The sequence below is a fragment of the Microtus ochrogaster genome, chromosome 19, assembly GCF_000317375.1.
Source record: "Microtus ochrogaster isolate Prairie Vole_2 chromosome 19, MicOch1.0, whole genome shotgun sequence".
NCBI lineage: Eukaryota > Metazoa > Chordata > Mammalia > Rodentia > Cricetidae > Microtus > Microtus ochrogaster.
Window position 1 is genome coordinate 60,979,886 of NC_022021.1, and position 14,101 is coordinate 60,993,986.

The 14,101-nt window shown below is 40.1% G+C and overlaps 1 protein-coding gene across 1 annotated transcript in view; it reads right to left on the reverse strand.

Moving 5' to 3' along the window:
• Itga1 (integrin subunit alpha 1) overlaps positions 1–14,101 on the reverse strand; it is a 153,911-nt gene that overhangs the window by 64,280 nt on the left and 75,530 nt on the right. The window contains exons 4-6 of the mRNA XM_005356825.3: positions 12,964–13,052; positions 12,737–12,848; positions 11,889–12,016 (exon numbers count right to left, since the gene is read on the reverse strand). Of these exons, the coding sequence (XP_005356882.1) occupies positions 11,889–12,016; positions 12,737–12,848; positions 12,964–13,052 (329 nt within the window). The remainder of the gene's footprint in view (positions 1–11,888; positions 12,017–12,736; positions 12,849–12,963; positions 13,053–14,101) is intronic.

Consider the following 14,101-nt stretch of genomic DNA (forward strand, 5'->3'; position numbering starts at 1 on the left):
CTAGACTGCCCTACATTAACCCCGTCCCCAGAAACAGTCTATCTACCTACCTACCTCTTAACACACGCCTCACTTCGGCAAGCTTATTCTTTGTAAACTACAGGTGAGCTCACGGCAGTCAATTCCCTCACCTTTTCTCTGTGCCTGACTTCTAACTATCCTACCCAAGACTGTTTTCACCTCACTCTTAGGAACCCTTGCCTGTGTTGCTTTGAAAGTTTACAGAACAGGAACTCAAGGAACGTTTCTTTCTCCCAGCCCATCACCCTCTCTTAGGCAGGACCTGAGTGCAGAGAGCGGCAGTGTGGTGCCTGGACTCAAGCTGCATGTCTCTTGTCCCTTTCAGGTGGGCCTGAGGCCTGTACTCGACGTGAAACCACACTGAGCTTATTTGCTCACTACTCTGCTTGACCTCCCTGGATCCTTGCTTATTTTCCACAGGATGTGCTTCCTTAGCAACGCACACCAGGTGAACCTCTTCCCATCATCTGCTCTCGGGAACCTCAGGCATTGTCTGTGCTCTCCTTTATTCCTACCTAAGCCCAGAGCAGACATCATGGACTTGAACCTCAACCACAATGCCCCACTATATAACACTGGGCTATGAACTGAAACAATGCAGCCATTATATTAAATCCCCATTCAGAACCCCCAATTGTTCTCCACTGCTGACATCGGGGACCCGGAAAAAATAGTTTCAGATAGTGTTTTTACTCTCCTTTTAAAAATAAAAGAAAGAAAATATAAAATCATTCATTGAAATGCCAAGTTTCTTAAAAAAAAAAAGAAGGTCAATGCCAGGTAGTGGTGGCACACACCTTTATCCCAGTACTCAGGTGGCAGAAATAGGCAGAACTCTGTGGGTTCAAGGACATCCTGGTCTACAGAGTGAGTCAAGACAGCTAAGGTTACACAGAGGAACTAATCTTGAAAATGGAAAAAGAAGAAAGGAAGGAAGAAAGAAAGAACGAAAGAAAGAGAAAGAAAAGAGAAAAAAAGAAAGAAAAAAGAAGGAAAAGGCAGAAAGACTCTCTCTCCCTGCAGATTCGTCCTTCCATTCATTCTGTAATATTCAAATCTACCTTCCTTGCAGAACATTTCTCCCCTCGCTGCCGGCGTAGTCCATCATAGCACCATTGACCTTCCCCTTCTGAGAACTCAGGGCAAGCCTGTCTACGCTGCCTCCTTCTCAGCTGTGCTGTGTGCACGTCTTATCTTTACAAGTGCACTGAATTTCCCAGGGTAAAGAGCGTGGACTATGTCACAGCGTCTCATGTTCCTTTATCCCTTCCTGCCACTTTGTTTTGCTCACAGTTGACCCTCATACATTCCGAATAGATGACTGTCACAGTGCAGAGACGCAAGTGGAAAACTGAGATAGCAAAGAAGCAGTAACAGCCAGACAAAGAGTGTGGGAAATCAGACAGAGAGGCCGGAGAAATTCAGAGACTGGGGGAGGTGCCCTTCAGTGTTGACTGATGGCCAAGGCTGGATGCATATTGCCTTAGAAACTAGGCAGAATGAAGCCTACTGTGGGTCTTCACTGGAAAGGGGACCATTCATTAATTTTATCATAAGAGTCAAATGATAATACATAAATATAATATTATACTGAGTGCTGGTAAGAACCAATTCAATATAGATGATTTCAAATCTAGATTAGCTTCTAATTTAGGGCAGATAAAACAAATCCATACAAGCATGATATATATGAATATGCACATGATATTAAGTAAATATGAAAATTAAAGATACAAAATGAGTCAAGCAATAAAGACAGGTCCCTGGGGGTCAAGAGGAGAAGGAAGCATTCATATTCACCCCTTCACAATGAAAACCTTCATAGATGAAGGCACACCCAGGTAAGAAATATAAAGCAGATTAGAATATGCTATGGAGAGGAATAACAGGGCATTGATTTGGAATCAAAGTCAGGGGGATAACAAAAGGAATCTAAGCCATTTGGGCACTTGAAGGAAGGAAAAACAATCAGTGATTATACTTAACCTGAAGGTGTCAAACTATTAGAATGTACAGAAACTCAAGAGTAGAATTTATGTAGGGAATTTTGCTACACGATTCACATGGGAATGTTCTAGGTATTTTTGTTAAGTAGGTGTGGGGGGGAGTAAGCAAGGATGACAGCTGGAAAAAACAGGTGAGTTCAATCTGGACATTCTTTATGGAGGAGGTCAAGAGAATGGTGTGTATCTGGGACAGCAGATGCATGCAGTAATACTGGACTCTGGTTCTACAGAGGGCTGATAAACAGTTACAGGGACAGTCTCATTCAGAGATAGACAGAAGAGTCATGGTTAACACTGAGGAGCTGTGTTTGACCCTCTTGATTAGCAGAACAAAAGACATAGGGATGGAATGACATCCTAAGACCAAAGCTTGAGAGCAGCACAGACCTGTAATCTCCAACAGTCAAGAGGTGGATGAAGCAAAGATCAGTAGTTCAAGGTCACTCTCAGCTACAAAGTGTGTTCTAGGCCAGACTGCCCTACATTAACCCCGTCCCCAGAAACAGACAAACACACAACAAGAAAAATCTGAAAATAAACAAGCAAATAAAACAAAACAACAACAAAACAGTCTAAAGACAGGGACCCAAGAGCCAGCTAAGTCTTCTACATAAAACAGACCAACTATTGACCATGGATATTTCTTCCATGTGACATTTGTTGTAATTTTCCACCAAAATACCAGAATTACAGACTCCTTTGTATATCCCTCAAAATTAATATCCCTTTACATTTTATCCCAGGAAGCCCTAGCATCCCAGTCTATGTTAATAGGTAAGTTTCTTTAAAAAAAAATCCATGGTCAATAATAATCTTGAAAAACACAGAGAAAAAAAGTTAAATAAGTGTCTTTACAGCAGAACCTTGCCACTCCTGCTTCTCTCGTATTTGTACAAAAATTTAAATTGTACAAAAAAAGAATTGTTTGAACAAGCCCTTGACTACAAGAAATACATCGAGAGAGAGAGAGAGAGAGAGAGAGAGAGAGAGAGAGAAGAGGGGAGGGAAGGAGAGTGGAGGAGAGAAGAGGAGAGGAGGGGAGACTGTTCTCTTAATTCTGTCATCAGTTGTGCTCCTCAAACTCACAAGATTGTTTTGAAACTGTTCTTTTTGTGTTTGATATTAAATGTTCCAATCACATATTGGAAAAAACGAATGATGTATTTTAATTTTACTTAATGGAATAATTTAACGAGAGACATAGCCAATTCACTATAAAACAGCTCGGAAAACATTGCTGTACAGTACTAGCAGCTATCTCCCTTCAAAGATCAGCATTCTCATCCCTATTGTGTTTGTGAAGTAGCATTAGATATGTAGCTACACCAATAGCTTTTCATTGTTGCTAAGTTGATGGTTGTTTTTGCTTATTTGCTTTAAAGCAAAAACATAATTTTGGAGTCTTTTCTTTGGTGATTATGGCACCTAATATAATATTTGATCAGCTAGATACTTTAAAAATACCTGCTGAGTTAGAATCATAGAGTTGTTCAAATGGTTTAATTTCTTTTACAGCAAGAGGGAAAGAGACAAGTGAATGTAAAACATACAAAAAAAGCACCATTAAAGCAATAGATAGAAGGGTGATTCTGATTATTCTGTCCCATGACAAAGTCCCATATATGATTCTAATGTGTTTCCAAGATAACAAGAAAATTGAGGAAAGAAAAACATTTGGAAGTGGTTATTAGGTATGTCAATGTACTTTTAACAGTATTTTCTTTTAAAAAAATCATATGTACGTGTGGGTCTATTTGTGGATGCGTACATGTGCATTCAGTGTCTGTGGAAGACACAGTTAGCAGATTCCCTAGAACTAGTGTCAGCGGTGGTTGCGAACCACTGAAAACACTGGAAATTAAACCTATGTCCTTCCTCTGGAAGGACAACACATGCTCTTAACCGCTGAATTGTCTCTCCAGCCTGAAGTCAATGAGGTTAAAGGAACCATTGCCGCACTCGTTGTGCTATCCCCTTCTGTTGTTGAGACACTTGCAACACTAGTGCCTACATTTTAAAGCTTAGTGTGAAGGATGTTTCACACTACCACTCAGCAATGAATATCAAATCTGTAGTTTCTCCAGGGCATAAATGAGAATGAAAAGCTATCAGATTTTCCATGCTTCAGTGCGATGCACACCTACTTAATATTATAGGAACTTGGGGTTTGTTATCTGACCAATATGAGCTTTCTTTTTTATCAAATGATACCAACAATGCCCTGCCCCCCACATGGTTTTTGCATGATTAAGACAGGGCTGCAGTTGGAGCTAGCTGTCAGCACAAACCTTTCTGGAACTGTTAGCTGAAGCCAGGATTAAGCTTTTGTCACTCTGAACAGGGCCATAAATATGACTGGTTCAAAGATACATGCCCATTTCTAAGGATATGTGCTCTTAGCCTCATTTAGTTGACTGATAAAGATGGAACTCCCAGCGAAGGGGCAACTTTAACTCGTGTGTTGCTTGATGAAAGAGGCTGTAATGAAGTCAATCCTGGCAGAAAACTCCAGACCAGAGTGGTGACAGCAAGCACTATATTTGTGGTCAGGAGGCAAAGTCAGTAGGACAAATCACAGCTGGAACAAAAGGGACAAGATGAGTGGCACCCACTAAGCAAGACTGAAACACTGGAAGCCCTCCGGAGTTTCTCCTAGTCCCTCCTAGCCCAGGGTTCCGGCTGACTTCATGAAGCAGAGTAGAAGAAAGGAGTCACTATAATGTTTTTGTTTGTTTGTTTGTTTTACTATGGGAGAAACTGCCAGGATTCCGTTAAAAAAAATGAGTGGTCTGATTATATGTAAAATCTACCCTGCATCCAAGAAATCAAAGAACAAAGGCACAATCCTTCCATCAAAGAATTCTCAGACAGCCAGGAGACACATAGCCATAAAACAAATAGAAAAGCTACAAAGGAATGAGAACAGTGGTTGAGGGCATGCGAGTACCGTGGAAACAGGAAAGGGGAACCTGAGGGTGGAGTCATCCCAGGGAATTAGACAGAAGGGACATTGGAAGATATTTAAGAAGTCCACCTAGTATACAAGGCTGGGATGGCAGGAGGTGTTCCAGAGGGAGGGAATGTGAAGAGTGGCACACACTAGAAGCAGGGCAGAGAAGGACCAAGGAGGGTCCAAAGAGTAAGTGAGGCGGGCATCACTAGGGGCAGCAAGATGCACTAGAGATGATTGTGGTCAGGTTGTCAGTTGCCCTTATGTGTCCTGGGGAGCCTGTACATTATTTAAAGGGCAAATAAAGTGGACTTTTATGTGAGGGAATTATCTGAATTTTACTTTGGGATGATTATTCAAATACATGTTGAACAGGGATGGGGAAAACCGAGACCAAAAGACAAACCGGGGTGAAGGGTCATCTCCTACCGTATACCACTTGCAGAAATTCTACTGATTAACAAGGCACTGGCTGGAGGACTCACTCAGGTTTCATTTTGGACATAAAGCCAATGAATCCAATGCCACTTTTAAGGCTTCTAGAAAAATGGCCATAAAATGTGCCGTAAAAAGAAAGATAAATAATATTCCTTAAATTTAATTAATCTCTCTCTTTCATTTTGCCTAGTTTAGTGCCACACTGCATTCCTGATGGGAACAATCTAGGCATTGTTCCATCAGTATATTTCACTTTTATACCAAGCCTCACAATTTACTGGTTTTATTTAGGGTAATGCACTTGTTTTTGACATATTTACATCCTTCCCATTTATTATTCAAAACAATGTTATGCTTAGGTATTGAGGATCAATAAGACCTCCATAATGTTTATGCCATCATATCTTTTATGGGCAAGCTCCAAGTATTTCAGGTTTGTTTTTATGGGTGGGTTCTTGAAAAGGCAATTTTATAGCCTTTACTCTGCCTTAGGTAAGAAAAATTGGTTGGCAAAATTCCCCTGACTATGTTTGCAAAGTCTTAATGTGGCCACACGGAAGCATGGAGGGAATTTTGAGTACCTAATTAAAGTGATATCTCCGTCATTTTGATGCATTTACCTAATGTCTACAAATTGCCATATGACGATAGTCACATAAGATTTTTGTTTGTATTCTCCCTTCCCTCCTTTCTTTCCCTGTTTCTCTTTGAATTTTTGGACTAGGTGTGAATTTTGAAAAAAGTTTCATAGCTCGAGACTCTTCATTGTTGGAAATTACTAAATGATGAATCTGTAACTGCAGAAACAAGGAATGGCTAATCTCTTCATAGAATTAAATGTAATTGTAGTCACGACGGAAAACAAAACTGCACAGCCTGCCTGCAACCTTCCTTTTGAAGTGAAGTGCTTTGGTTATCCCTGGATGAACAAAGAGATGTTCCAGGCCTTTTCTAATTCTTTGTCTTAAGATGTCTAAATTTTTTTTTTAAAAAAATACTACACTTTAATTTTGCATGAAATCACTGTATTTGTAGGTTCAAAGGGGAAACAAATCAAGTAGTAACTATTTTACTTGGCTCTATCTTGCTTAAAACAAAGTTAAGACAAAACGCCAAAGTTCTCTCTTCGTTCAACCTTTTTGCTCCTCCTCCTGATGGAGGTCAGAAGTTGGCAGTTAAGGAAGAGGTGTGGCATGCTTTTCCCTTACTGGCCTTTCCCGTTGTTTCACTTAGGCTGTGGATCATCATTTCGGACCTTTCCAGACACAGACTTGGGAAGATAAATTCTCAACTGACTGGTACTGTTCTAGGATGAGCTGGGGTCTCATAGCTGTTTTTTGTGGGTCCCTTTGTTGAGATGTCTTACTTCACCTTCACCCTGAGCTACCTGCATCTCATGATCTCCGTTCCTAGTGATGATAGAAGACTCCTGCTTTTCTCAGCAGGTGCTTTTACTCACTTCCAGAAGCTTCTTAGAGAGTATGTAACATGACCTCATGCTGGATCTTAGTGTGTGACCCGCACTGATCCACAGGAAAGACACACACTTAAACAAATTCAAGGAAGAAAGGCAGATCCCAGTACAGCCATCTCTGCTTTGACTCGACTGGCAATAACTAAACACAATTATTGGTGTCACAGGTACCTTGGGGATAAGCCCATTGTGTATTCCATTTCTATAAACACATCACAACTACTGTCAAGTTTAGTGGAACATGTGTCAAGATCACTGTAGGGCTCGGGTGAATCTGGTCAGAGAAACTTCACAGATCCATAAACTCTATCCTTTTCATATTATTTTATCTTATTTGTGTGTGTGTGTGTGTGTGTGCGCACGCACGTGCCTATGTGTGTGTGTGTATGTGTGTGTGGTATATGCACATACTTATGCAGTTGTGTGCCCATGTGACAGAGGGTGCTCATGCATGTGTGCATTCTCACACACATATGAAGGGCAGATGCTGACATCAAGTGTCTTCCTAGATTGCTCTACATCTTGTCTTTGGAGACAGGTTCTCTCATTCAACTTGGAGCTCATCAATTTGGTGTGGCTGGCATGCAAGTAAATTCTAGGAAATGTACTTGTCTCCATCCTTCCAATCCAATGCTGAGCTATCAGACATGTGCCAAGATGCACAGTGTTTACATAGGTGATGTGGATCTGAATTTGGGTAACATGCCTGAATAGCACATACTTTCCCTACTGGGCCATCACCCAGACCCTTAATTCCATCCCCAATACAGTTTACCCTTGATAAATATCAAATGCCTGAGAGTTATCAGTTGCTTGCTCTTAGTTGCATGGATTTCCAGATTCTGGAAACTCTCTCACACAAACTATTTTATATTTTGTTCCTCTCATGAATGGAGGTATAAGGTAAGAAAAGGGAAGGGAAATTTTAGGAGCTAATTCTGCAAGTCAGTAAGAATTGAATGGTTTCATCACAACAAAAGCAAAGCAACCCATGAATAAAATTTCTTTAAATTGCATTTGTAATCAGTCCGAAAATAAATGGTTGTCAAAACAGATTTTCCATGTTTGAAAAGATTTGCTTGAGACCACATGAGATATTAGCACACTTTTCAGTTCCTATCTTTGGAGAGGAAATATTTTTCTAAGTTTTATATAAATGAATGATTTTTCTGAATCCATTGAAAGGAGATCAAATTTTTAAGAGTTTAAAATGTCATACTGAATGTCTTATTAAATGTTTAGCAGATGTAACTGGCTTAATGTGTCCTTCTAAATGCTTTTACTTTAGAGAAGTGTTTATGAAACTAGTCATTGATATATCTTAAGCCAGAACACGAAGACAGTATAAACAACCAAATTGAAATTAATATGCTAAGAAGAAGATTAAAAATGCCAACTGCAAAAAATATCAAATATTTACCATCTGAGAAAAACAGAGCAAATGTTATGCTGCACACATGTATTTGTCAACTGTTCACTAAAGTTCATTGTTTCAGCTGAGGGGTGAACTAATGTGGGGTAGCTGAATCACGCTGTGCTCTTGAGTTGACTGTAATCTAAAGAGGCTAATACAGACATCAATATGAGCATAGAACACTAAACTAGGGTTTCCAAAGTTTCAGATATTTAAGAATTCTATAAGATTCAACTTCAATGTTCTCACTACAGCTTCACAAATTCTGATTCTGGAAGTTTGGGGTTTAATCCAAGCACCTCTGGCATTTTGAGGCTGGAATTCCACAAGGTGTGTGTGAAGGAACATTCCTCAGAAGTCCCACTGAAGCAATAGTCACGCCTCTTTTTTTCCCCACAATAACAAAGCCCTCACACTGAGCTGCCACCCAGCAAACATTCACCAATTATTCCGAATAAATTAATGAGCCACTGTGGTTAGGCTTCACCGTGCATGGTACAAGCAAAATGTGCTGTGTAAATTCAGAAATATGGTCAGTTTCTCTATTTTTATTTTTGTAAATTAAATGAATATTTTGAGACAATGTTTCACTGTGTAGCACAGATTAGTCTGAACTTCCTGTATAGCCCAGTTTGGCCTCAAGTCACAATGACTCCCCTGTCTCAGTCCCCTGGGTTTTGGGCTTATAGGCACATACTACCATAACCTGCTTAGTTTCTCTCTTAAGAAACAGGTCATCTTGGCTAGGGCTAGAAGATACTGCAAATGACAATGGGAATAATGTTGCAGAAATAAATATCTGTGGAAAGGAACTAAGTGAGTTTGATTCTATTATTTGCTTCATAGTGAGTCCATTTCCCTCCACTGACTTGTTGCGTCCAGCTCTTGAGGGCTGACCTCTGTTCCTTTATGTAGTGTCATTGTTCCATTCAAGGAAGACTCAATACTCTTTGAAGCCCACCCAGCAAGCTGACTTTCCCCTGCTGTACAAGCAGAGTAGCCCCTCTGGGAATGCTAAGACAAATTAACTCTGTTCTAACCGTGAAAAATACATAAAAGTGTAAACTGAATGTGTAAGTATGTGATTGCTATTTCCAAACCCCTGTCTTTGGCACTACTCTTCAGAGAGGCAATGGTGTTTATTCTAAAACAGTTGCCCTGGCTTCCACAAACAGCTACAGATATTTTGATGGTAAAATAAACCACTGGAGTTAAAATTAAACTGAAATATTCTGATGCCTAGACAATATTAGAAACTAAGAATGTTATAAGGCTTGGGATGAAAAGATGGGTTAGGACAGTAAAAGTGGGTGGACGAAGTAGGTGAGGGAGGAAACATCACAAGGACACAGGGAAGGTGGGATGGAGGGAGGGACTGTGAGCAAGCCCTTCTTTATTAGTCATGATGGCGGAGGGAACGGAACACCGTGGAACACAGAGTGACCCTGGGACAGGACAGTGCCAGTGATAAGCTAAAGAGATGCAGATGGGACCTGTTCTGAGGCTTTCCTAGAACTGAAGGTCTCAGAGAGTAAAATCTTGGGACTTCAGTTTTCCAAGCATCCTATTCTGATCTGCGAGAGTCCGCCAAGTGACTAGGAACCATTACTGAACTTCTCATACTTTGACACAAGCTCTGTGACTTTAAAGATTCCCATGTTTTATTTTTTTCACTGTATGAAATTTCATCAACCAAGGTGAGAAAGAACAGGGGGAATGAGGAAGGAAACAAAAGGGTTCTTTAGAAGGGAAAATGAGGGGTTTCAGGTGGAATATACACCTGAAGCAATAACAAGTCAACAGTCGCGCAGGTACAATATCCTTTCCTAGTTTAAGACTTGAGAATATCAATTACATGCTGAAAGCCACATGGAGGAAAATTTATAGTTTGTGGCAGATAAAAGCCTAGTTTCTTTCTTTCTTTCTTTCTTTCTTTCTTTCTTTCTTTCTTTCTTTTTTTCTTTCTTTCTTTCTTTCTTCCTTCCTTTCTTTCTTTTTGTTTTGCTTTTCAAGACAGGATTTCTCTGTAGATTTGGAGCTTGACCTGGAACTAGCTCTTGTAGACCAGGCTGGCCTTGAACTCACAGAGTTCTGTCTCTGCCTCCCAAGTGCTGGGATTAAAGGCATGTGCTACCACCACCCTGTTTAAAAGTCTAGTTTTTTTTTTTTAACTGATTTCAAGACGTTCCAGTTGGGTATTTATAATATCACTTCTCTAGTATAACTTCCTAGGGAGTTTCCAGTCTTGGAACACAGCAAAACAGTTCACATTTAAGGCTTCATTCCCAATTTAAATTATTCTACCATCATTTCTTTGGTAAATTGTATGTCTACAATATAATATATGTTATAAACACATATGCATTTATATGAAACAGATTAAGCCTCTACACATGTGCAGAGACACATTTGTAAACGTGTGTAACTTAAGTCCTAATTTTAATGTAGACAGGATAAACACTGATGTCATCAGACAGCTCTGTCTGTGCTTCGGATGTTTCTCCCAAAGCCATCTGGAAAAAGGGAGGGAAGAACGGGGCCAGCAGAAACACAAAGCCTAAGGCTTCCTGTGCTCACCTATCACTGCCCTACTGTGCCACAACCTTTTCAACTCTGACCTCAGCGCTGACTTGAGCCTCCTAAGCCCTGAGCTCACCCTAACAGCTTACTTGCCTGTTACTCATTGCATCTATGTGGTTTTTTTTTTAAAGGTATTTGAATGGGTAAACTTATAGACACTAGATTAATTCAACACAAATTCAGTATCTGAGGTGGAAGAGAGGTATGAACAATTCACCTTCTTTATAGACTATAAAGGCAATGAGCTTAGAATCTGTACACCAGAAAACAGCAACTATTTTGCTTTCTGTGGCTAGAGCCGGGTATGTTTCCTTGTATTTAGGGACAGAAATCACTAAAACATGGAAAACAGACCTTAAGGAGTAGCTGGAGGTCAATTAGTAACTCGCTTCATTTGTTATAAGAAAGGTGACTATAACATGAAAATCCTCTGAGATTTCATTTCATTTCTCCAAATGTTGAAACCTTGCTCTGATTTCACCAAAGGGTTAAACTGTCAGTTTACAGAGATCTACAGAGATAAGCTGCATCAAGATTGGTGTTCACATTTTCTGTTTGGTAAATAGGATCCACAATAATGTTCTTTTCCATAAGTAAAAACAGGGACAAAATTCATCCTCCTTTATTTTTGTTTTTTTATTAGTTTATTTTCAGAATATCATGTTTTATTAAAAATCTGAATTTTTTTGTCTTTTTAAAAAGTAAGATCTTTTTTTAAAAAAAGCGTTTTTCAGGCCAGGACGCCTGTGTAGCTCTGGCTTGCCTGGAAGTGGCCAGGAGACCCAGGCTGGCCTTGAACTCACAAAGATAAACCAGCCTCTACCTCCCAAGTGCTGCGATTAAAGGCGTAGTTTAGCACGCCCAGTCAAAATCACTTTGATTCAGTTTAACTCACAAATATAAGCAGTACACATCTAGTTTAAGGGAGTTACCCAAACACTTGCCCAGTCCAAAACCCTGGATTTTGGTTTTAAAACACCGAAATGAATATGTGGAGTCACACACCTGCGTCTGTTTGGGGCCAATATCCATCCTCTTAAGAAGGTCATTTAAGAAAGCGGTCACACTCTCCCAGGGGTAGATGCTGTTGGAGCCGTCTAGGACAATGACTATGTCCAGCTGAGTGCTGCATTCTACGACAGAAAGAAGTGGCGTGTGAGCTTGAAATCTACCTTCTTCGGAGTAAGTAAAGTATTTTCCTGGCTGGAAGAAACTCATCTTAAAAGCTAACACTGTTGTTATACAAAGTGGACCCACTGTTTTTATATTATTTTAGAAAAAAGAATAAGTGAAGTCAGAAATACTGCACTTGGTTATAATCACTTTGTGACACCGCCACCCTCCTTCTGAGACAGGTGTCTCTGTTTAGCCCTGGCTGTCCTGGAACTAGCTCCATAGACCAGGCTCGCCTTGAACTCAGAGATCTGCCTGCTGCTGCTTTCTGAGTGCTGGGATTAAAGGTGTGCCCCACCATGCCCAGCCTTCTAAATTTATTTCTATTAATGATATGCATGTCACATTTGACAATGTTCTCATTACGGGTTTGATACTGTTTTTATTCTGTACATCCCCAGAAAAGTTATTCTCCTCAAAGGGATTCACCCTTTAAATAAACCAGCCTGACAGCACTAGCCACAAAGTTTAAACATGATTAGCAGGGTTATTTACACTAATAGCAATTCCAAAAACAGGAGCAAAGTTTGGTTATATACTGGCAAAGCAAATATTTGCCCAAGTTGGTAATGCTAGCAGATGACAAAACCAAGAGGCCGTCTGGTATGCTCTTGTGTATACTTAGAGTCACTCGTTGCTCATGTTTTCCAAGGTGCAGGAGCGTTGCATAAAATGTGTACCTTGCACAGGTGCAAAGGAGTTCACAACTTGAAATGTAGGGCTGACATCAGAACAGATTCCAGTTGTATAATGCAGATGTCCACATCTGTAGGCGTACAAAGGTCCACATGCCTTTAAAACAATAAAAAACAACACCCTTTAAAACTGAACCTCATGTAACAAGTTTTGAAGACATACACAACTACATTCCCATTTTTATAAAATATATCACTCTTTTCTTTCTCACCAGAAATCCTCCGTTTGGGTTGGTGACTAAAGTTGATCCGAATGTCATATTTTCTTTTATTTCCGTGACGTTGGGGATTGACGTGTTCACTACAAAACAGCAGAATTCCAGGAGTGTGAAACTATAACATCATATGAAATGATATGTCTCCTCATTAAAACATTCTATTTGCCTTGCTCATCTCAGAGCGCATTCTTGTTCTGGTTCAGCTAAATAGACTTCCCAGTACTGGGGAATATAATGAACAAGTTAAGGCTGAAGATCTGGCTGGTAGCCCAGAGACTCTGTCTCTATCACTGTTTCAAATAGTTTGGCTGGACCTCGAAAGAATGCAGAACTAGCAGGGCCACGAGAATGCGGGATTGGTTTTCACATGTTTTTGCTAATTGAAACAAATGCATTAGTGAGAGTTTCTTAAGAGTACAGAGATAATTTATCTCCTGTGCTATAAACAACCAGTGGCAAAATTCGACTCCTGGGAGGAAAACTGAATATGCATAGAACCGAAAAGTCCAACAAAATGTCTTTATCGTGACTTTCAATATCATAGGGACGTCATGAGAGCTGCAAAGAAGCTGGATCAAGAATAGAGAAGTGTCCCAGAAGTTTGGATGGAGAAAATATGGTGAAGGGACTTCATTGGATGTTCCAAAGACAAAACTGACAAGAAGCGCTGCTAAACATTCGTGGTAAAAACTAAAGAATGGACATCAAAAGTGAAGACTTTTAAATTCTGCTTGGAGAGAAGTGGATAAATATTTGAAAGCAGCATGATTCAAGCTTAAGGAAGACTCTAAGCTCTGCTCATGTCCGCACATATTCTTGCCTACAGGCTCACAGTCAACGGGGAAACAGGTTCCTAGATGGTCCGTCTCACTTCCTATTCTGAGAACCGGGTTTTGTTCAAGCATTAGGTCCGTCTTCCTTTGAAAGCATCCTTCTTTTTCCTTTCTAATTTTCTTCTATTGAAAATAGATTTTTTTTTTCATACAATATATTCTGATTGCGGTTTCACCTCGCCCAACTCCTCCCAGACCCTCTGGGCCTCCTGTTCCATCCACACCTTTCCTTTCTCTTGCTGGAAAACAAACAGGAATCTAAAGAATGATAATAAAATTAGATAAGGCCAGATAAAACA